The following is a 23,833-nucleotide window of genomic DNA, read 5'->3' on the forward strand; positions in this document are numbered from 1 at the left end:
TTTCCCTCTTTCCTTCTGTGGTGTAAAGAAATTGTTCCCTCACATCCTGAATACACTCCCGTCTCCCCGCACTGCTGCTCGGACTTGTACTGCATTGTGCGCCAGCACATGGGCATTTGCGATAGCCATCTCTGACCCCCCCCCCCCCACCGACCACGCCGTCCCGTGTCTGCCACAGGCATCGCGCCCAACATCACGGCAGGCCCCGCGGACGGCGCCGTGATCGACGGCACGTCCGTCATCCTGCACTGCGAGACGTCGGGAGCGCCGAGGCCGGCCATCACGTGGCAGAAAGGTCAGATGCTTATCAGCCGTCTCGCGCGCATGAACACACCTGCTTGGAGCCGGGGCTACGTCAAGGAGGAGGATTAGAGACGGTGTTTGGGTGCCCTCGGACCCGGACCTGCCAGCGTTGTCACGGAGGCTGGGGGTTGTGAGGTTTAGCGTGTAGCCAAGGGCTGGCCTTTGATAACAGGACAAGACATGGTTTCTCTGATCTGGTCTTTCAACTCTCGCGTTGTCTTTTCTCCCTTCAGTCTCTCTCTTGCTCATTCTGTGTCTCTTTTTATCTTCCTGTCTCATATACGTCTCTCGTGTGTGTGTGTATATATATATAAATATATATATATTCTCTTCCTTCTCTCCTTTGTCAATCTCTGTCATGTTTGCTTTCTTTTTTCTTTTATTTCTCTCTCTCTCTATCTGTCTCTCTCTCTCTCTCTCTCTCTCTCTCTCTCTCTCTCTCTCTCTCTCTCTCTCTCTCTCTCTCTCTGTCTCTCTCTCTCTCTTTCTCTCCACAGGTGAGCGCGTGTTGGCCAGTGGCTCCGTGCAGCTGCCGCGCTTCACCCTGCTGGAGTCCGGCAGTCTGCTGATCAGCCCGGCGCACCTGTCCGATGCCGGCACCTACACCTGCATGGCCAGCAACTCCCGCGGCATTGATGAGGCCTCCGCCAGCCTGGTGGTGTGGGGTGAGTGTGTGTGTGTGTGTGTGTGAGAGGTGCGCTACAGAGGGGTGAAACGGTTACGCTTGTGGCTCGTTGAGGGTTACGCGCTGTTTTTGTGTCTGTACCTATAGCGCGAACCCGCATTACCAACCCTCCCCAGGACCAGAGTGTCATCAAAGGCACTAAGGCCACTATGACGTGTGGCGTGACCCATGACCCCAGTGTCGCTGTGAGGTAAGACTTCTCCATTCCTATTCCTTTGCTCGTCCGGTTCTCTCCTTGGCTCCTTCTCGTCTCAACGGTGTCTGACCAGCCCACTCCCTCATGAGAAATCATTCCGGCTTGTTTTGTTTTTTTTCTCCTAGTCTCATGATGTTTGATTTAACTGTCACCTGCTGAACTGCGTTTATTGATTTGATCGAAGCAAACAGATGAATATGTAAACAGAGCGCCAACTTAGAGGCAGACCTTAATTAAAAACAAAACACAGGAGATCAAACAGTGGAACCGATGAAGCTGCAATTAAATGTACGCGTGCGTCGGCATGCCGTAGAGTGTTGTGTATGCTTGTTTGTGCGTGTGGGTGTGTTAACTGCGTTCACAGTTCTCGAGTGTGTGTGCTTCTTTTGTTTGCTTGGGGTAATTTTGTCCGTGTCGATTTGGGCCCAGCTGCCTTTTCTGCTCTGTGCTCCAGGCACGTATGGGAGAAAGGAGGCGTGGCCATGGAGATGAGCTCCAGCCCACGTCTGCGCGTGGACCCCAACGGCACCCTACACATCTCCCAGACCTGGTCCGGGGACATCGGCACCTACGCCTGCAGGGTGACCTCCGTGGGGGGCAATGATTCGCGCAGCGCCCACCTGAGAGTCAGGTTCAGACACCCCTTCACCTTCCTCTCCTCTCTGACACTCCTCTTCCTCTTGCACGGCTCCTGACGGTGCCCCTGGCCGTTGTAGATCCACTCTCTGCCTCTTTGAATTAAGGATGTTCTTCTTTCGTGATCTCTCTACGTCTCTGCGGAAATATTTGGAGAGAAAGTTTTCGCCACAGTCGTCCTGTGGTTGTTGAGCACCGGGACGTCGCGAGCAGTGTGTGTGTCGTCTGAGAGCGTCTCGGGTGGTTGTTCTTTTCTCCCACACAGGCAGCTCCCGCACGCTCCGGAGAACCCAGTCGCCGCGTACAGCCCGACGGAGAAACGCACCATCAACCTGACGTGGGCGCAGGCCTTCGACGGCAACAGCCCGCTCCTCCGCTACGTCCTGGAGGTCTCGGAGAACAGTGAGTGTGCCAGGGGGGTTGGCTGTCTGCAGCTCTACCACTTCCCGCCGCTCTACCACTTCCCGCCGCTCTACCACTTCCCGCCGCTCTACCACTTCCCGCCGCTCTACCACTTCTCGCCGCTCTACCACTTCCCGCCGCTATACCACTGACTGCCGCTCTACCACTTCTCGCCGCTCTACCACTGACTGCCGCTCTACCACTTCTCGCCGCTCTACCACTTCCCGCCGCTCTACCACTTCTCGCCGCTCTACCACTTCCCGCCGCTCTACCACTTCCCGCCGCTCTACCACTTCCCGCCGCTCTACCACTTCCCGCCGCTATACCACTGACTGCCGCTCTCTTTTCCGGCTCAGATGCTCCGTGGACGGTGCTGCTGGCCAACATCGATCCGGAGGCGAGCAGCGTGACGGTGGGAGGCTTCATACCGGCGCGCTCCTATCAGTTCCGCCTGTGCGCTGTCAACGATGTGGGCAAGGGCCAGTTCAGCAGGGAGACAGAGAGGTGAGTGGGAATGCCTTCCCCAAGTTTCCACGGGAGTGCTGCAGGGAAGCGGAATCGGCAAGTTTAGGAGTTCTGGAGCAATTAGGTGGCAGGCGTTCCTGGTCTGAGCGAGCACTCGTCCCAGATGTTCTCACCAAGTTACTGTTAAAGGGTGGGAGTTTCAGGGCAGAGAAACATGATGTTTAGCTTGGGTCTGAGGGCATGCCAGAACAACAAAGAGCCGTACGCCACTGTCTAAGGAGAGAGAGGAAGAAATGGAGAAGACTTGGGAAACCAGGGGAACAATGGGGAAAAATGTGGAAGAATGGGGAAGCCTGAGGAAGAACGTGGAAACAAATGGGGAAGAATAGGGAAGCTCTGGGAAGCATGGTGTCATGTTGCAGTCTAGCAGAGGGGAAAGGTGCCGGAGCGTGGTGTTATCCTGGGAGACGGCGGCACATGCTTGAAAGGATGCTCGAGCGCATACACAGATTCCGCTGCCTTTGTCTGGGCGACGGGGTTTTGGGAAGCTTTAGAAAGAGAACAGAGGCAGCCACTCCTCCAAACTCACTCTGATCCCACAGGAATGAATCTGACTTCCAACAGCCGACTTCTGTGTGCCCACACGCATGTGTTTGCACACCAGCAAATTTACAGGCTCACTGTTTGTCACCTAAGTGATAAAATGTGACTGTTTCAAGGCACCCCAGAAAATGCATGCCAAGCCACAGTTTCATGTGGCTTGATGTGTTGAATATAAATATTAATGACATTCTGAATATAAATATTAATGATGTTCTGTTGTGATCTCTGGTGCATTTGACTGTCAAGGAAGCAGCCTGAGCCTGGCTTGAAGAATTCATGTTGCAAATATTTTTAAACATATTTAAACAGTTCATTTGAATCTAGGCTGATGTGAATATAATTGGGCGAGATGGGGAGAATGTTTACTGAAAATCGAGCCAGGATCAGATTGGATTGGAGGGAGTTTTTCAAAACTGAGAGATAAAGAAAACGTCTTCATCAGGCTGCAATATCCTGGCCAGCACAGCCATAGTAAATCAATATCTTGTCAAGCAGAACAGCAAAGCTCTGAATCAGCTCGGTCTTGAGCAAGACAAAGCTCTTTTAAGAAAAAAGGGCTGCAACATTTTTATTGCGATCAAAGCTAAAACACTGGGGGCTGACGCAACCCTCTGCCAAGAACAAAAACCCAAAGCGGCAGAGAAGAGAATAGTTCTCTCTCGTGATAATATGGATGAAATCATTCAAGTTTTGCAGCAATACAAACTCCGCTATTACATAAAGTTCCACAGACAACTTAGGATTCCCTGCCACACTGGTTTACGTATACACTACAACCTACAGGCCAGAAACCAGAAACCTCTCGTGTGCCGCCCTGTACAGCAGCTCGGGCCAATCAGACGCGTTTAGTCGTTTCCCCTCTCGATCTCACACGCGCTCTCACTGAGATCAGAAGGCGCGAGTCCGGGGCGAGGACACCTTTGATCCTAAGCGCCGCATTTCATCTGGGTCCTGGAGCTGCGCTCGCACGACGGGAGTCAGCTGAGCTGCTGGTGTGAGGTCAGCATGAGCCAGGCTGGGGAGAACCTCGGCAAGGTCCTGCTCTGAGCCGTGCACGGGTCGCTCTGGTGGACCCGCGGATGACAAGGCCTGGAGTTATTCTCTGTGTTTTGGGCCAAGTAGACTACACACACACACACACACACACACACACACATATGTACATGCAGATCACACACACACACGCATATACACATACACACATACACACACACACACACACACACACACACACACACACACACACATATGTACATACAGATCACACACACACACACACTCACACACACACACATATGTACATGCAGATCACACACACGCACGCATATACACACACACACACACACACACACACACATATATGTACATGCAGATCACACACACGCACGCATATACACATACACACACACACACACACACACACACACACACACACACACACACACACACACATATGTACATACAGATCACACACACGTACGCATATACACACAGAACAAGACTTGGTCATTATCTCCCTGTGATGAAGACGTTTTCATGCACTAATCCAGAGAGACTTCCAGATGAAACAGCAAAGTTCTCTTTGATAACTTGTGCATCCACCGTGTTTCCCTTTTTCCTCTACCCCTCTCTCTCCCTTTCTTCATCTATCCTTCTGCCCCCTGCTCTCTCTCTCTCTCTCTCTCTTCACACTGCCTTTCCCCCCCCACCCCCAGGCTGACGTTACCTGAGGAGCCGCCCAGTGCCCCGCCTCAGACGGTCATTGCCAGCGGCCGGACCAACCAGTCCATCATGATCCAGTGGCAGCCCCCCGCCGAGAGTCACCAGAACGGCCCTCTGCAGGGCTACATCATCAGGTGGGATCCCGCGGGCACTCTCCTCCCGTGCACTCGCTCCCGCACTAATCACCGCAACTTGCACAGTCACCCATGTGCTGCTCCTCGCGGGCCCTGATTAAAACCCCATCGCTGAATTAACTCCTACATTGCTCGTCTGAGGCCACTCGGACACAACGTTGGACTCGAATGCATTAGACTCTCTGCCGCTCCAGTGGTTTTATTATGTGTATAAATAGACACGTTAAGTGTTGCAGTGCGTGAGTGGATGTGTTGGGTAGGTACTGTCTGTCAGGCCTGCCCGTCGACTGTCAGATGAAGAACATCACCAACCCTGACCAGACCAACCTGCTGTTGGAGGACCTCATCATCTGGACCAATTACGAGATCGAGGTTGCAGCCTACAACGGCGCAGGCCAGGGCGTCTTCAGCCAGAAGGTCACAGAGTGGACGCTGCAAGGAGGTGAGGACTGGACCGTGCACGCACTACGTGTGGCCTGCGTGGCCTGCCTAACTCACGGCCTGTGCTACACGTGTCCTGCGCTACACGTGTCCTGCGCTACACGTGTTCTATGCTACACGTGTCCTATACTACACGTGTCCTTAGCTACACGTGTTCTATGCTACATGTGTCCTATACTACACGTGTCCTTAGCTGCACGTGTCCTGCACTACACGTGTTCTATGCTACACGTGTCCTATACTACACGTGTCCTTAGCTGCACGTGTCCTGCACTACACGTGTTCTTTGCTACATGTGTCCTATTGTACACGTGTCCTTAGCTGCACGTGTCCTGCACTACACGTGACCTGCAAGTGGACAATTGGCTCGTCCAGAAGCTACGCCTGATGCTGCAGTGCAGGATGTTCCAATCCAGTACAAACGTACCTGGACCACTCATTCGGACAGATTTTTCTCAAACTGTATTTGCTTGCGTTTGGCTGTTTTTCTTTCCTGGGTTCCACTGCCTGTCCGTGTTTAATGGAATGTGCCGTGCTTTGGCAGTGCCCACCGTACCCCCAGGTGGAGTGCAAGTGGAGGCGGTCAACTCCACCGCCGTACGCTTCACGTGGAGCGCGCCTAGCCCACAGTTCATCAATGGTATCAACCAGGGCTACAAGGTGAGGTATACACACCTACACCTTCTACAGGTCCACACACCTGCACCTTCCGTAGATACATATCAACCTTAGTGATGGAGCAGTCTCTTTAGGAGCTGTGGTGTTCTCAACTCTGCCCAGCTGCTGGCCTGGGAGCCGGGCCGCGAGGAGGATGTGACGGTGGTGACGCTGAGGCCGAACTTCCAGGACAGCGTGCACGTGGGATACATCACGGGGCTGAAGAAGTTCACGGAGTACTTGGCGTCGGCACTGTGCTTCACCACGCCGGGCGATGGTCCCCGAAGCCCGTCGCAGCGCGTGCGCACGCATGAGGATAGTGAGTGTCAGAGCTTTAGTCAGAAATGCCTGTCCTGCGTGCTGAAGGCCTGACCGTGCCAAGTGTGTCCCCAGCCCCAGGACCCGTGGGTCACCTGAGCTTCACCGAGATCCTCGACACATCCCTCAAAGTGAGCTGGAAAGAGCCGCACGAGAAGAACGGCATTCTCACAGGTGACACACACACACACACACACACACACACACACACACACACGCTACGATATGGTTGCTTCCTCAGCTCAGCATTCTCTCCTGCTGCAGGCTACCGTATCTCGTGGGAAGAGTTCAACCGCACCAACACGCGAGTTACGCACTACCTGCCCAACCTGACGCAGGCGTACAGGGTCACCGGCCTGACCGCTCTCACTACCTACACCATCCAGGTGGCCGGCATGACCTCCAAGGGCAAAGGGCAGCTCTCCTCTTCCACCATATCCTCCGGAGTGCCCCCTGGTCAGCCCCCGACACCATAAACACCAGGAAACAAATGTGTGGCCTCGTGACTGTAACGCCGCATTCAGAGCAGCCTGTCAGGCTGACTCCACGGCTCACAGCCCTCATGGCATGTCCCCCTCTTCTCCCTGCAGAGATGCCGGGCCCTCCCACCAACATCGCTATCTCCAACATCGGCCCGCGCTCCGTGGCCCTGCAGTTCAAACCCGGCTACGATGGCAAGACCTCCATCTCTCGCTGGCTGGTGGAGGCCCAGGTAATGCGGACAACAACCCCCTTGTGTTTCCTGACATCTTTATTTGTTTGCTCTCAGTATTCAGAATCTCTCCATCTCTCTCTCCCTCTCTCTCTCTCTCTCTCTCTCTCTCTCTCTCTCTCTCTCTTTCTCTCTGCTCCAGATTGGTGTCATAGGGGACAATGAAGAGTGGGTCATGGTCCATCAGCTGACTAATGAGCCTGATTCACGATCTCTGGTGGTAGAGGGTCTCAACCCCTACACCTTCTACAGGTACACACACACACATACACACCTTCTACAGGTACACACACACACACACATTCTACAGGTACACACACACACACACACACACACACACCTTCTACAGGTACACACACACACACACACCTTCTACAGGTACACACACACACACACACACCTTCTACAGGTACACACACACACACCTTCTACAGGTACACACACACACACACCTTCTACAGGTACAGGTACACACACACACACACACCTTCTACAGGTACACACACACACACACACACACACACCTTCTACAGGTACACACACACACACACACACACACCTTCTACAGGTACACACACACACACCTTCTACAGGTACACACACACACACACATACACACCTTCTACAGGTACACACACACACACACATATACACCTTCTACAGGTACACACACACACACACATACACACACACCTTCTACAGGTACACACACACACACACCTTCTACAGGTACACACACACACACACACACACACACACCTTCTACAGGTACACACACACACACACCTTCTACAGGTACACACACACACACACACACCTTCTACAGACACACACACATACAGGTACACACACATACACACCTTCTACAGGTACACACACCTTCTACAGGTACACACACACACACACACACATACACACCTTCTACAGGTACACACACACACACACACACACACAAACACACACACCTTCTACAGGTACACAAACTTACAACTTCTACAAGAACACACACCCACACCTCCTACAGGTACACGCGCACACACACACACATACACACCTTCTACAGGTACACACACACACCTTCTACAGGTATGCAAACTTATAACTTCTACAAGAACACACACCCACAGCTTGTACAAGTACACACACTTACACCTTTTACAGGTACACACTCTTACACCTTCTACAGGTACACAAACCTACAGCTTCTACAGGTACACACACTTACAGCTTACACACAGGTACTCACACTTACAGAAAATGAGTGCATTCTAGCTGATCTGTGACCTGTGTCTGTAGGTTCCGCATGCGTCAGGTCAACATAGTCGGCACAAGCCCTCCCAGCCAGCCCTCCAGGAAGATCCAGACTCTGCAGGCTTCACCTGACCTTGCCCCCGCGAACGTGACCCTGCGCACAGCCAGCGAGACTAGCCTCTGGCTCCGATGGGTGGTAGGCAGGACTTCACCAACTCCAGCCACACTGAAGAAAACTCAGTCTGACAATAGCGTGCAATAGTGTTTCCCAATCCGTCCATGGGGACCCCTGGATGGGCCACATTTGTATTCTCTCCCAGTGGCTAACATACCCGGACCAAGCGCTGGATACTTGGCAGCCAGCAGCTGGCAGAGAAAGAACAGGTGGTTTATTTGGGGTCACTGGACTGGGACACCCAGGTTTACGGCACTCTGTCAGGTTGTTAGTGTTTAACAGAGTTAAAGTTACAGCATGTCATAAAGCATGAAGTTTAACACATGGAGTTCTGTGTGTGTGTGTGTGTGTGTGTGTGTGTGTGTGTGTGTGTGTGTGTGTGTGTGCCCCCCAGCCCCTGCCTGAGTGGGAGTACAATGGGAACCCCGAGCTGGTGGGCTACAGGGTGCAGTACTCGCGGGTCGGCTTCAGGGGAGGAGTGCTCTCCCACGTCATCTCAGACCGGCTGGAGAGAGAGTTCACCATCGAGGACCTGGAGGAGTGGACCGAGTATGAGGTGCACGTGCAGGCCATTAACGGCATCGGCTCCGGGCCCTGGAGTCAGCCAGTCCATGCCAGAACCAGAGAGTCGGGTGAGCGGTTTCGGCTCCGTGCTTTCGGCATTCCTCCATCTTCCATGATTTCCTTTAGTTTCCCAGCTTTTATTCCCAGGAGATTGCTGGTGAAGTGCAGCAGCTAAGCTTGCGTATGGCGTTAACTCCTGATGTGGGCCTTCCCTGCAGTGCCTTCCAGTGGGCCGGCCAACGTCTCTGCCTTTGCAACAACCTCCAGCAGCATTCTGGTCCGCTGGGGGGAGGTGCCGGAAGCCGACCGGAATGGGCTAATCCTCGGCTACAAGGTACTGCAGATTTGAATCAATACTTCTTTTTTTTTTAAACACAAAAGCTTTTAGGATTTGAGTTCTGTCAGTGCTGAAAACTAGTAACGACACTCTGAAGTCAGATCATCTGCTACTACTAAGGATCTCTCTCTCTCTCTCTCTCTCTCTCTCTCTAAGGTGGTATACAGGGAAAAAGACTCAGAATCTGCCCTTCATTCCTGGACAGTGGAGGGAAACACCAGTCACAGTGTCCAGCTAACTGGCCTGGACAAGTATGTCCTCTTCGAGATCCGGGCTGTGGCCTTCACGCGCATAGGAGACGGTGTGGCCAGCTCACCCCCGATCCTGGAGCGCACCCTGGACGATGGTAAGTTATCCCACCACGCTCCACACACTGGTACCAGTCACCGTGTCTTGATCGGCATGTCACCGTTGTTGTGTCCAGTGCCAGGACCCCCTATGGGAATCCTTTTTCCTGAGGTCAGGACCAGTTCGGTTCGACTCATCTGGCAGCCCCCTGCCCAGCCCAATGGAATCATCCTCGGTGAGGGCATGTGTGTGACAGAAATCAAATCCCAGCTTGTTTTTTTTTCTGGATCCGTGTCATTCTGACTGTTGCATGCCCCTCCTAGCTTATCAGATCACCTACCGCCGCAACTCCTCCAACAGCAACTCCCCCAGAGTGGACGTGCTGAGCCCCAGTGCGCGTCAGTATACGGCCGCCGGCCTGAAACCGGAAAGCGTTTACGTGTTCCGCCTCACAGCGCAGACCCGAAAGGGTTGGGGAGAGGCTTCTGAAGCCCTGGTGGTCACCACAGAGAAGAGAGGTGCCCCGTGTGGTCCTACCGCACCTTTCAAAGTCTCCCGCACAAGCGCACACACTTAGATTCATGCCTGCCCCATGTCCTTCCAGCGAATAAACATGTTTTAAACCCGCCTACAGCCCGCCCCCAGCCTCCGAGCCTCCCCGTGGTACCACAGGAGGACGTGCAGGCCCGGAGCGTGCTTCTCTCCTGGGAACCCGGCAGCGACGGCCTGTCTCCGATCCGCTACTACACCGTCCAGTACAAAGAGCTGCCCGCCAGCAACTGGACGGTCCACTCAGCGTCAGTCAACCACGAGGCCAGCTCCTACGTAGTGGACAAGTAAGCCAGCGCTGGGGTAACGCCACGTGAGGACATGTCGGTACTTGGAGACCTGAGCAGGACTTCCGGTGTTCTTTTATGCAGGCTCAGACCTTTCACCTCCTACCAGTTCCGTGTGAAGGCCACTAATGACATTGGGGACAGCGAGTACAGTGAGGAGAGTGAGGCTATTACCACCCTGCAGGACGGTAAGGCAGACTCGTCCTCTGGCTTCCGATCGATTCTCGATGGCGTTGTTATCGGGGATCCTGCACTTTTTTTAGCGTGCGAGCAGGTTTAATTACGGCTGTGTAGAATTGCGTATCTGCTGATTCTAGTGTATGAGGGATTGAATCCTGGTTTCTGTAAAGTGTGGGGATGCTCAGGAGCTGCTGAGTAAAGAGGTATTTTGTTCGTGTTTCCTCCAGCCCCAGACAAAGCCCCTACAATCCTTTCCGTCACGCCACACACCACCACCTCCGTGCTGGTCCGCTGGAAGGTAAACCTCCCGCTAGACCTTGGATGCTTTTTAAGGAAAAGCTTCACCCCGTGTTAACCCCGCCGCCACGGCGGGCTACTGTTGGTCTGTCTCACAGTCCCCGCCTGAGGAGCAGATCAACGGCATCCTGTTGGGCTTCCGTGTCCGCTACCGAGAGCTGCACTACGACCGCCTGCGTACCTTCGCCGTCCGCACCGTAAACCACCCCGCCGCCAGCTGGGCCGAGCTCACGGGTGAGCCAAAATCCGCCCGAGTGCCCGCTGCAGCCTGCCGGGCTGTCGCTGAAGTGCCTTTTCCCTGCCGAGCCGAGAGAATTGGTCATTTTTCCGTGCCGCTGCAGAGCCGGGCTACGAGCGAACACGCTGGCGCCACCGCTCGCGTCTGTTCGCCCAGATGCCTGCACATCTTTGCCGCGTTTGGCACTGGCTGGTCCCGAAACGGGCACGCAATCAAAGCCGCTTCAGACCCGCAGGTCCCATGCACGCTCCGAAAGCTGGAATGCAGCCACTGCTACAGACTCTTGCAAACAAATCCGTCTCCCAGTTCTGCTTATCTATTAATCCGAATTCTCGTTTTCTCATTTTCTTTTTTTCTCTTCTTTTCTGGTCTCACTGCTTCTCTTCTCTTGTGTTCTCTCTTGTTCCTCCACTTGGCTGGCCCTTCGTGTTGCGTCTCTCCTCTCTGTTGCTGTTTATTCTCAGCGCCCTACAGTGTCAGGAACCTGAGTGAATCCTCGCTGACCCAGTATGAGCTGGACAGTAAGTCCCCCCGCCCGCTCGCTCGCTCTCTCTCTCTTTCTGACCCGCCCTTTGTGCTCCTGTTAGCGTTCTGCTCAGCTACGCATTTCATCATCACAGCGCGTTATCATTCCAAAAGTTACTCTCTTTCCCTCTCTCTGTCTCTCTCTCTTTCTCCCTATCGCGTTCTCTCTCGTTGCGTTCCTATTTCCCATTTTTCTTTTTCCCGGCACATCTGATTTTTCTTCCCGCTGCCTTTTCTTTCTACACTTCTTTCAGCTTCTGAGCCGTCGCCACGGTTTCACGCTTCACCTCGCACTTTGTGTCATCTCCAAAGGCTTTCAAGTACAATACTGAATAATGCATGCGCGCGTGTGTGCGCGCCTGTGTGTGTGCAGACCTGAGTAAACACAAGCGCTACGAGATCAGGCTCAGTGTGTACAACGCCGTGGGGGAGGGGCCTATCAGCTCACCACAGGAAGTCTTCGTGGGAGAGGCAGGTGAGGACCAGCTCACGTCGGATCAGAGCAGCATGCAGAATCCTCCGTGCACAACTGTTTGCGCTCCTGAGCTGAAACCGTGCTGTTTCCATCGCCCTCTGCCACACCATTAGTGCCTACAGCTCCGCCTCAGAATGTTGCTGTCCAATCGTCTACCGCAACCCAGCTCGATGTCACGTGGGACCCTCCGCCACTGGAGGCTCAGAACGGGGACATTCAGGGCTACAAGGTGGCTGTCACTTTTTATATCGGCCCCAGATCTGTTTTTGTTGTTGTTGTTGTTTTTAGATTGCCTTATTTAGCTTTATCTGTTCTACAGAAAGTTTGACCCATTTGACCTTTCAACTGTGCTTCAGTTTTTTTAATATTAAGAAAGATTAAGAAAGTGGTCATTACTGAAACTCAGAAACTGGGATTTTTAAACTCTGTGTTTGCAATCATGATCCATTGTTTCATCTGTATTTTCCTTGGAATGTACAAAATAGTTGCAGTGAAATGACTGAACGCAAGACCTTTCTGAAATGTGAATATATGTATATTTTTAGATCAGATGTTACTTTCAGTCTGAACTGCTATCATTTTAATTAAGGGCTCCAATAAGTAGCCATGTTAATTCAAACAAAAAACTATGACTTTATTTTCATACTAAAATGTTTTTGCCGTGCATAAATAGGGAGTCAATACTAATAGATCATATGAATAAACATAATCAATATTTAATATTGTCATTTGTTTAATAAGCAATATAATTCAGATTTAAACATAATCTTCTTTCAAAATACCTCAGAAATTAAAAAATTCCTGGGACAAGATCTTTAAAAAGGTTATTTAATAAGGCATGAATCGTGCTTCATCTAAAGGTCAATCCAACCTTAATGAGGATTAACCCTACGGTTACAAATTACATCTTCTTTACACAGTAACAAGTCAGCTTGAGCCTTGCATGCTGATGGACTCCCCCACATCCTCACCACGCACACATACACCCCCCTCACCCCCTGCAGATCTATTACTGGGAGTTCCAGCTTCAGAACGAGACCGAACGTCTGCGCACACTCTTCCTGCCTGAGCTCGGCGTGAAGCTCAAGAACCTGACGGGCTACACCACCTACATGATCAGCGTGGCTGCCTTTAACGCCGCCGGGGACGGCCCACGTGCGCTGCCCACCAGAGGGCGCACTCAGCAAGCAGGTACTCCGTACAAAACTGTGAATGCGAGCCTGGGAGAATGTTCCAGATCTTTGTGCCCGGCCTTTTCCCAGAGCTCCCTACTGGATAGGTTATGGGATTTCAATACGAGAGGTCACATCATGCCAAACGCATGTTACGATATTTACACATGAAGGGATCAACTCGTCTTCAGAGATACGTCTGGGGGTTTTTTTCAAAGGGATTTGACAGTTTCAGGGAGTTATTTGGCACTTTCCGACGGGAAGGACTCGGGCCGGAAGCCCGTGACAGCGTGGTGGGGGGGGGGTCGATAGTATGGATGGCATGTGGTGTGAGTTTTGGTAGCACTGGACAAAGAGTGCTGTGTTCTTCCTGTCCCGTGCTCTCTGCTGTGGTCGGCACAGGGAAAAAGGGGCTTTTTTTTTAAACTAAATTCCTCCAGTCATTTCCACTCCCTTAAAGCCTCTGACAGCATAACAGGAGGTGACAGGAGTCGGATGCTCGGGCGACAGCCAACACAAGCCCCCCTTTTTAAAGACTCCTGTGTTGCTGTGAGTCCCGAGCCTCCGTGGAAGGAAAGTTCAAGTTGCATTGTGTCCATTTTTCCCACGCAGCTCCTAGTGCCCCTGGCTTCATCCACTTCAGCGAGCTCACCACCAACTCCGTCAATATGTCCTGGGGAGAGCCCAAGCTGCCCAACGGCATCATCGAGGGCTACCGCCTGATCTACGAGCCCTGCACGCCCGTCGATGGTGAGACAGTAACCCACGCGCTCGCCTCGTGCCCCTCTCGCGCCTGCAAATTTGCTCTCTGAAGCGGTTCGTGCCGGGGCGTCTCCTGCGGAGCCAGAACACGTCGCAGATGACACATCTTGGCTAAGCTCTGCCCCGCGCACCCTGTCATTGAGGGCGTCAGCGCCTTTAAACACGTCTCCGTGCGGCTTAATCGCTGGAGTGTCGTGTAATTGGGAACAGAACTGTGGTGCTGACTAAGTAATCAAGTGGTCAGTTCTGGGGCAGAGCTCTGCTGTTTATAGAGGGCGACTTTGATGCTGGGGGTGAAATGTCCCTTTCCTGTTTACCGGTCACGCTCTTAGCGACACCGTGCAGGAGTCCGTGTGTGTGTGTGAGGTCTCTCGCTGGAGATATCTAGAGTTATAGTGTCTCCTTTACAGACTCCTCTCCCCACACTTCAGGTGTCAGTAAAGTTGTTACAGTGGATGTGAAAGGCAACGCCCCCTTGTGGATGAAAATCAAAGACCTGGCAGATGGGGTCACCTACAACTTCCGGATCCGCGCGAAAACCCTGACGTATGGGCCGGAGGTGGAGGCCAACATTACCACAGGGCCAGGAGAAGGTGTGGCCATCTCTGCTGTTGTCCTGTTTAGTACCTGTTTAGTCGTTTGGTCCATTGTTCTTGCTTAGTCATGTTTTAGCACTCCACTGTTCACTGTGTTTTGCCCTGCTCTTTTCTTGTGCTTTGTGACGTGCCCGTCGTGTGCAGGTGCCCCTGGGCCCCCAGGCGAGCCGTTTATTTCACGATACGGCACTGCCCTCACCCTCCACTGGACAAACGGAGATCCCGGCCGAGCCCCGGTCACGCGCTACGTCATAGAGGCCAGGCCGTCCGGTGAGCCCTAACACAGCGTCCTGACCCACAGATGTCCAAGAGGCCACTGAAACGTCTGTTTTGAAGAACAGTCGATAAATGTATTTACATTTCCTGCAGATGAAGGCCTGTGGGATATTCTTATCAAAGACATCCCTAAAGAGGTGACCTCATACACGCTGAACCTGGACATGTTGCGAGAGGGGGTCACCTATGATTTTCGGGTCATTGCGGTCAACGACTATGGCTATGGCTCTCCCAGTGGCCCCTCTCCTTCTATATCTGGTGAGGGAGGCTCAAGTACTCTAAACCCTTCTTTCTAATAGAACTCGGGGCCCCTCTATGTTCTTGGATGGTCAGATTCCAGCTCAATTTATTGCTTCCCCTGCATAAACTTACCCGATTCAAGTTTAGATTTGAGGTCTTACCAAACCACGCTAGACTCCAGGCTTCCAGTACCAGTGCTGGGTGGCCAGAACGTAACGCGACGTGCATCTGCTTGCAGTTGTCGTCACTGTACTGTCGTCTTCTGAATATTCAGCCCAGAAGGTCTCCCCTTTTTATGAAGAGTGGTGGTTCCTTGTGGTGATCGCACTCGTGGGCCTGATCTTCATCCTCCTGCTCGTCTTCATCCTCATCATCCGTGGGCAGAGCAAGAAGTACACCAAGAAGAGCGATTCAGGTGCGCCCTACGCCCATCCACGTCCAGCTCTAGCAGGGTAACACTAAGCTGGGTTCACGTACAGTGCATTACAGTACACTGTAAAATCACCAATCACATGATATGGCGCTCGGCATGCCGTGTGAGAATAAAACCATGCATACCCGCGTGCCGCATCACCCCGCGTTACAGCGGTATCACGTTGGGGCAGTGGTAGCTCAGAACTGGACCTGTAATCAGAAGGTTGCTGGTTCGAGCACCACTGTTGGGCCCCTGAGCAAGGCCCTTAACCATGAGTTGCTCAAATTACCTTCGGTCATAATTGTGTGTTGCTTTGGATAAAAGCTAAATGCCGTGAAAGTAAATGTCTGCATTTGCAGCCTAAGCAGGTTTTTGCCTTGAATAAGAGACCACACTCATTCCATTCAAAGCCAACAAAGCAGACTGCAAGTGTTTAACCAAACGGGGAGTTATTCAAGGACATAGGGACTTCCTGAGAGGAGTCACTGTACGAGGGCACAATGCACCGCAGCTTTGAGAGCGAACGTGATGCGGTCAGAGAGGTCAGACCTCTGTGTGTGTGTTGGGGGGGGGGGGCTTGCATGCGTGGGTCTAACATGCCTGTATCCAAGTTTGGTCAGCGTGTGGACGTACGGTGCCATGGCCAGGGTGGATAAACAGCACTGTGGATAGCTGAAGGAGCACAAGGGAACTGCTTGTCCTAGACACAAAGCCCCACTCTCAAGAGCTCGCCCTCCCCACTTGCTCCCTGCACCGGACCTCCAGACCTGGGCCGGACCAGCTGCCTCTGGCGCCTGTCTGTTGTACCGCAGCCCCGTCTGGCACGGATAGCTGCTGGGGGTACGATCGCGCGGACAGGCCGGAGGGGAAGGAGAGATCGCCAGACACTGCCCAGTACCTCCCGAGAGTCGCACCTCGGTGTTGCTCAGGGCAATGCACGTGGATGTGTGTGTGCATGTGTGTACGTGCGTGCGTGTGTGTGTGTGTGTGTGTGTGTGAGGTTGTTCACGCCTGTTCCCACTCTGTGCCCACAGGCGGCCACTCGATCGGCCCTTCTCTGCCTCTCTCCCACGGAGAGATGATGAGGCTGGATGAAGGCCGCTTCCCGGCCCTGGAGCTCAACAACAGGCGCCTCTCCGTCAAGAACTCATTCTGCCGCAAGAACGGCATCTACACTCGGTCAGTGCGCTGTCTCTCGCTGTCTTGTGAACAGAACACTACGTGATGTCATTTGTGACCCGAAACACTTTTTACGGTTTTTGAACAGTTGTCTTGCATGGAATTCAAATGTAAGCGATTTCCTGACTGTACAAAAATAGGCTGCATATGGAACGCGACCCAGGACTGTGTCTCTGTGCCCGAAGCCCCAGCTGGTTCGCGTTCGGCTTCCGGACACCCGTTAAACGTGTTGAGCAGAGAATTGGCCAACATTCTGATGGCATTCGCAATCTGTCAACCAAAAAGAACACGATCAGCCGGAACCCTGGGCCCTGCCCCGCCCCTTCTGTGATTCCTATTGACATTCCAAGCACACGCTGTGGAAAGTGGCTGTTTGTGTAAAGAGCTCGGAAACAAAGCGTCTCTTTCTGCATACATCAGGATCTTGTTTGTTTCTCCCAAACAAAAGCACGGCTCTCTGGGGTGGGGGGGCGTTTCTTTTCGGCGCGCGAGACCGTGTGCTCGGTCTGCACAAGGGCACTCGTTCTGACCGCGGTGCCTGCATCCGTGACCGCAGTGCGCGAACGCAGTTAGCGCCCGAATGCCACCTCTGTCTGCCCCAAGGCCACACAGGCAGTCTCTCGCGAGGGCACATGGCTAGACTAGGCGGGGGGGCTGAGTTTGTGGTCAACTTCCTGTGGTGGTAACTGGAGAGGGCGCTTTGGGCCTATTAGAGTGGAATGCACTGGTGGTGCGGGGGGGTGCGGGGGTGTGGTTCTGCCAGTTTCCCAACAGAACAGGTCTGGAGGGGATCAAAGTAGCGGCTCCAGAGCGGCTCCATGGCTTTGAAGAGCTCCACTGGGGTGCAGTATTACTATGGAGCTGCTCCGTCTCCCCAGGGAAGGCGGGGTGATGGAGAAAAAGACATTTCAGAAGGAAAGACAGATCAAGGCGACAGATACACAGACAGGAGACAGAAAGATGGATTAATGGATGGGTCAAATCGAGGACTTCAGGGACAGACAGATTGAGGGATCCAGTGATTAACATTTGATACTCCAGGGTGGATGGTGAAGTCAGCTTGGGTGTCAGATGGGGCGCTTCACGCCTGCTTGTAAACTCGCCGTCCCCTGAATCTTAAACAGATGCTTTATCATAATGCACCCCTCCCCCTTCTCCCATGAGCTCATCACAGGGGCTCTGTTGTCTCAGGGTTAACCCTTCCACTGCCGGGGCCTTTGTGCTCCAGAATCCAACGCATTTCTGTCTCTGTAAAGCATGTTTCGTCACTTCCTCCCCTCTTAGGCCAACCGTTAATGAGAGCTACGTCCGCCCTCTGGCAGTGAGGCTCTGACCCCCCCAAACACGCGCCAGTCGTCACGGCCGCCTTCCGAACGGCCGACGTTCCTTTTTTCATCGCGCTCGTCTTCTGATGTAAGACCTTTGTGCTGCTCTAGTTGGTTTGGCTTGATTTTCGTGCTAAGCTACGTGAAGTCGATTACTGAAGCAGGGCAGGTTTGGAGTCCTCCTCTTTTTGCTCATCTCCGGTGACCTCGGCTCCGAGCACACCACAGCTCGTTATAGCGAATCGCACAAACTCTCACTGCCATGCAGGAAGCCCTCCGTAGCCAAGTGAAAGACCTGCAGCCAGAGCCTGTTGTGTGTATGACAGGTGTTATAACACCTGTAGTGGGAAAGTCATGCATAGTGTTATAGTCACTCATAGTCATATAATCACTCGTAGTGTTATGATTGTTCATAGTGTTAGAATCACTCCCCACATGCCAGGTATAGACCTCAGTACCTATTGAGAGATCAGAGACGCTCTGGAGACTAGCTGATTGGCTGCAGTGCAGAGGCTCCGCCTCTTCCCCAGTGTTCGTCTGGGCAGGCATCCTCTTTAGGCTGTCCATCTGTCCAGCTGGCTTTCAGTCTGCTGTTGGTGACTCCCCTGACAGTGATTACTAGACTCTGTCATCTGTGGACCCTCAGGATGTAGTGGTGATATGGTCCTGAAATGGAACTGGGGAAGGGGGACTTTTTAATGAATGCCACATTTTATTAACGTGATGAGAAACTTTGTCTGTCCAGAACAACAGCGTGTTAGGAAAAGGGAGAAAACATTTGTGTCGGTTTGGCCTTATCTTCCCAAAACCTGCAAATGTTGTTTTTTTTTTCTTCTTCTTTCTATTCAGAGATAACGTACAAGCAGCATAAAATACAGAGTAAGATTTTGAATTTAAAAAGTTTCTTTATTTTATTTTTTTTAATCTAAGTTGTCAAAAGATGAGGCATGAGGCTTTCTCACAATGGAAGGGATTTCGGACCACCTTTGACCTTAGCTCTGAAGGCCACACAGCTGTGGTGATTAATCTTTGAGAAGGCACACTAGTCATGGGTGTTCATGACCATAGAGGAGCTGAGCTTCCATCTGGCCCTCTGCTCTGATGCTGTCTGTGGGCTTCCAGATCTTCAGGCTCTTATCTCGCTCTCTCCTTCCCGCGCTCTGCTGTCTGCATGTGTCAGGTCTCCACCACGGCCCAGTCCCGGTGGTCTGCATTACTCCGACGAGGACATCAGCACGAAATGTAACGACCTTATCCCGGCCGAGAGCAGCAGCTTGACTGAGAAGCCCTCCGAGGTGTCCGATTCACAGGTGCCCCAACCTACAGAGATTGCATGCGTGCACACACACACACGCACACACACACACACACACACACACACACACACACACACACACACACACACACACACACACACACACACACACACACACTCTCTTATTTGCTGTTTCTATTTTTGTGAGTGTTTTACATTGAGTTGTTCATTACTGTTATTAAATAGTGCTAAATCTAACCTTAACCTCAGTAACCACAAGTATTTGGCCCTTTTCAATTAAGATAACAACAATAAATTCCCACAACAATAAATGGTTTCTTATCTTTGTCGGGATCATAGGTCCTCACAAAAATATGCCTACATGCACAAATACACACATGCGCACACACACAGCTATATGTTCATTTGAACCCTAACATTTAGTGATTAAGCTCACACAGCCTAATGGTGCTTCTCTATATTTGCATCATTATTTGTCTGTAATAACTCTGCTTAGTTTCTTAATTGTAAAACGCCTGTTCTCACAGCCGTTCCTGACCCACTTTCTTGAACAGCGCTTTTAATTGAAGCTATTCAAAGCCCGTGCGATTTTCTTTCCTCTCCGTTCTCTGAAAAAACACGTGTTCCTTTTCCCATGCCAAATAAACCGCTGCGAGCCGAGCTGGTTCGGAAAGCTCTGAAGTGTTGGCAATCCCGTTCGCTGAATCCGAGCGAGTCTGACCTTTGCCTGACAAAGACACTGCATGTGGATAGAGCCCGGAGAGGCGTTCCCATCTTCCCGCACGTTTCTGTCGCCAGAACGTGGTCGCCTCCCTCGTGGGATACGAATGGGAAAGGTGTCGGGAGCCAGTTCTCATGTTCAAAGATTTCGCCCTGCACGTTTAGTGTGAGCTAAATGTTATCCAGCAGGAAATGCCCTCGGGATCTCATCTCCGGAGGCGTGGGCCGTATGACTTGAAAGCAACTGGGAGCGCTGCAGATATCCAGTGAATCCAGCTGAATCCAGTTGCACTGTTTACCCTGGACCTGACCTAATGCAAATAAATGTTCTAAATGTTCTAATATCATGATGTTCTGTTCACCTACACGGTTACAGGGTTATATTGACTTTCACATAAGCGCAGAAAGATAATGGATATTTCATTATAGAGATCAAAGGCCAATAATAGAATACGGCAAAGTCATTTTTATATTCTTAGTCTCCTAACATCATTACATGATTTATTGGCCATTTAGGAGACCCTAGTGGTTTCAGATGTCAGCTCCACAGAGCTATGGGTGAATCTAATGGACTGCTGGCCTATGGTAGTGGCTCCTTAACAGCTGTAGAAACCGCAGTAGGATGTGCAGCGCTGATTCTCTTTAATGCCCTTTATCCTTTAACATCCTGGGGCAGACTGAGTTGTAGTGTTCCCTGGGACAGCGTGGCAGCTTTAGCCATATCATTGGACTTTAAGTGTTTTGTCTGTTTCTGTTTTGTTGCTCAAAGACTGACATCTATTATATAGCACATAAATGATCAGACATAAATCAACATAAAGTGCTCTTCATGTGAGGAGTCATGTTTCTTCCACCTTGTTTCCTGTCCAATACTAGGGCAGCGACAGCGAATATGAGATGGACCCAAACCGCCAGAAGACGCACTCTTTCGTCAACCACTACATCAGCGACCCCACCTACTACAACTCCTGGCGCCGGCAGCAGAAGGGTGTCTCGCGGCCTCCGGCGTATGGCTATGCCCAGCCTGACGGCGCGGTCGAGCAAGAGTCCAGGCCCCACCCACCCCCGCTGCCTCCACTACCGCCTCTACTGCCCCATGCCACCCCAGCCCCTCAGCCCCAGGGCCAGGCCACGCTGTTCAGGCCCAAGGGGAGCCGGACTCCCACCCCTTCTCTGCTGTCCACTGAGGCTCACAGCCAGCACGCCATCTATAGGCCTCCAAGCAGCCTTGGGGGCTCCACCCAGACCCCCGCCACGGGCTTCTCCTCTTTCGTTTGATACTAGACTCTCGTTCCAGTGACTGCACGTCCGGTTGAGACTCCTCCCACTGTGCGGTCATTGTGGTTTCTTCTTTTTTTCAGGCTGCATTTTTATTTTTTAACGATTTTATTTATAGGCGCATCGAACATCCTGGGCTGCTTGTTTACTTTATTTTACCCCTGTGTGAGAGTGAGTGTGTGTGTGAGTGTGTGTGTGTCTGTGAGAGAGTGTGTGTGAGTGTGTGTGTGTGTGTGTGTGTGTGTGTGTGTGTGAGTGTGTGCGTGCATGTTTGCAAAGATTGAAAAGACAATCATTCAGCGTAAAATGTTTGTTGTTTGACCAAAACAACGTGGTCTCTAAGCCATTCACTAAACAATGGTTAGTCTAAGACATTTCTAAATCTTATTCCTACACTGCAAAAACAGCCAACAGATATTTTTGAAACGTAAACTGAGAATTATGTAAATGAGAGAGTAGATAAATTGCATATTTAAGCAAGATATGAACATTTTGAAAAAGATTTTTGCATGTGAAGCTAAAAATTACCCAGAGCGTAATTATTTTGGATGTTCTTACCTTTTGGGGATTTGTGTAACAGTAATTCATTAAGTCACATCCAAATATGACAGCACCTTGCTCAAAGCATAATATAGCAGCTCGATGTACAGACTGGACAAGAAGTTAGATCTTGAAACGAATATGCTTCAGTTTTTAGTGCTGGTTTTAAAATCCCTTTACATCTGCACATCAACCTTCGTGCCACACGAGCTGCTGCTAAGCTAGAAGTTGTGGATGCTACCAAACGTCGTTGCTAGTCACTTTTGTTGTGTCACTGTGTTTTGTCATCCAGAAAGTGGTTGTGTTCGTGAATTTAAAAGGTACTTTCCATGGGAACATGTATTCAGGTGAGACTTGGACCATTGCCTGGCTGTGAAGTCAGGTGATCTGTCTCTCATCAACCCAGATGATGAGCAGGCACATTGCATAGCAGCTCATGCAGATGCCGTAGTGCCGTGGTGGGAGCTAGTTCAACTATCCTTGACAAAAATATTACAGATCTGTAGTGCATTGTTATTTCTATGAATGAAATGAGGAAAAGACACCTAAACAGGTTTGAACTTAAAACAAATGATAGTTTCATAAAGTGATGCTTCTTGCTTTATCATCACATAGGTGATTACGATCTTGCATTAATGGCCTACGCCTCATAAAGAAGACCAGGACACCAGAGCAGCATGCGTTTACAGCTTACACGAGGATTCCAGGTGTTGGAAGAGACCGAGGGATAATCCAGCTGATCTGTACAGAAAATGACTAATTATTACAATAAAGACAGTCACCTGTCAGTCGTCTAAACTGAGGGAAAACAGGCCTAAGATAAACCTCCTCATCTCAAAAAAATCTGAAAATGATGTCTGTTACTACTTCTTACACTGTATGTAGCCTATTTCTCTGAATATTGTGTAGAATGTGTTTTTACAGTTCACAGTATGACACCGTGTATACATATGCCTACAGTTATGCCAGCGGATGTGCTTAATTTATTCATGATCTTTTTTATTGCTTTTGTATTCTAAATTACAAGTGAAAAGAGATGGTGGCTCTATATGGAATTCTATTGAACGAACACTCAAGAACTGCTATAATCACGAACCACACATCTCCTGTCTTGTTCTCTGTGAGGTGACCATCACTGTACAAATTCTTAAAGGAATTATAATGGGGTCAGCTAATGTTTTTTTCCAAAATAAATTATTTTATTTTTCAGAGGCTCTGTATATCTCTTTCATTATAACCTGTTCATCGGTACACTCAACAGTACACTCAAGGCCAGATTGTACACTCAGTGCCATTTTGTGGCCCAAGGCTATGAAACAATTGGGGCCCCACTAAAGTGAATGAATCGGCCAGTATGAAGCGATTAAAACTGAACACCTACGCCAATTCCGATGCAACAGAATAGCAAATAAATAAAAAGCAATCTGAACCGGATTATAGCATATCGCTAAAGTTGCCACTTGCCTGACCACTTCTGAAAAATCTGGTTAATTTAGGAGTTTATATATATATTCTTATTAGTTCAAGCTTGTTTATTTGTTGCAGTTTTTGTTATGGACCCCATTCTTATATGTCCTAGGAGATGCCAACCTGGTATTTTAACATGCTCTCTAT

General features: G+C 51.0%; 1 protein-coding gene across 1 annotated transcript in view; it reads left to right on the forward strand.

Annotated features, from left to right (window-relative positions):
- The window catches only part of sdk2a (sidekick cell adhesion molecule 2a), a 76,128-nt gene extending 52,700 nt beyond the window's left edge, over positions 1-23,428 (forward strand). The window contains exons 10-45 of the mRNA XM_035532457.1: positions 179-295; positions 801-968; positions 1,076-1,178; positions 1,639-1,815; positions 2,086-2,222; positions 2,579-2,726; positions 5,006-5,146; positions 5,407-5,588; positions 6,132-6,247; positions 6,368-6,563; positions 6,638-6,736; positions 6,827-7,018; positions 7,153-7,274; positions 7,417-7,526; positions 8,571-8,721; positions 9,095-9,332; positions 9,483-9,598; positions 9,758-9,947; positions 10,026-10,124; positions 10,213-10,407; positions 10,524-10,725; positions 10,810-10,913; positions 11,133-11,203; positions 11,301-11,436; positions 11,905-11,961; positions 12,339-12,440; positions 12,554-12,669; positions 13,445-13,631; positions 14,225-14,362; positions 14,806-14,967; positions 15,115-15,240; positions 15,340-15,504; positions 15,761-15,901; positions 16,936-17,080; positions 19,586-19,715; positions 21,278-23,428. Of these exons, the coding sequence (XP_035388350.1) occupies positions 179-295; positions 801-968; positions 1,076-1,178; positions 1,639-1,815; positions 2,086-2,222; positions 2,579-2,726; positions 5,006-5,146; positions 5,407-5,588; positions 6,132-6,247; positions 6,368-6,563; positions 6,638-6,736; positions 6,827-7,018; positions 7,153-7,274; positions 7,417-7,526; positions 8,571-8,721; positions 9,095-9,332; positions 9,483-9,598; positions 9,758-9,947; positions 10,026-10,124; positions 10,213-10,407; positions 10,524-10,725; positions 10,810-10,913; positions 11,133-11,203; positions 11,301-11,436; positions 11,905-11,961; positions 12,339-12,440; positions 12,554-12,669; positions 13,445-13,631; positions 14,225-14,362; positions 14,806-14,967; positions 15,115-15,240; positions 15,340-15,504; positions 15,761-15,901; positions 16,936-17,080; positions 19,586-19,715; positions 21,278-21,679 (5,381 nt within the window). The 3' untranslated portion in view covers positions 21,680-23,428. The remainder of the gene's footprint in view (positions 1-178; positions 296-800; positions 969-1,075; positions 1,179-1,638; positions 1,816-2,085; positions 2,223-2,578; positions 2,727-5,005; positions 5,147-5,406; positions 5,589-6,131; positions 6,248-6,367; positions 6,564-6,637; positions 6,737-6,826; positions 7,019-7,152; positions 7,275-7,416; positions 7,527-8,570; positions 8,722-9,094; positions 9,333-9,482; positions 9,599-9,757; positions 9,948-10,025; positions 10,125-10,212; positions 10,408-10,523; positions 10,726-10,809; positions 10,914-11,132; positions 11,204-11,300; positions 11,437-11,904; positions 11,962-12,338; positions 12,441-12,553; positions 12,670-13,444; positions 13,632-14,224; positions 14,363-14,805; positions 14,968-15,114; positions 15,241-15,339; positions 15,505-15,760; positions 15,902-16,935; positions 17,081-19,585; positions 19,716-21,277) is intronic.
- Positions 23,429-23,833: the final 405 nt, after the last annotated feature.

The sequence above is a fragment of the Electrophorus electricus genome, chromosome 1 (assembly GCF_013358815.1).
Source record: "Electrophorus electricus isolate fEleEle1 chromosome 1, fEleEle1.pri, whole genome shotgun sequence".
Taxonomy (NCBI): Eukaryota; Metazoa; Chordata; class Actinopteri; order Gymnotiformes; family Gymnotidae; genus Electrophorus; species Electrophorus electricus.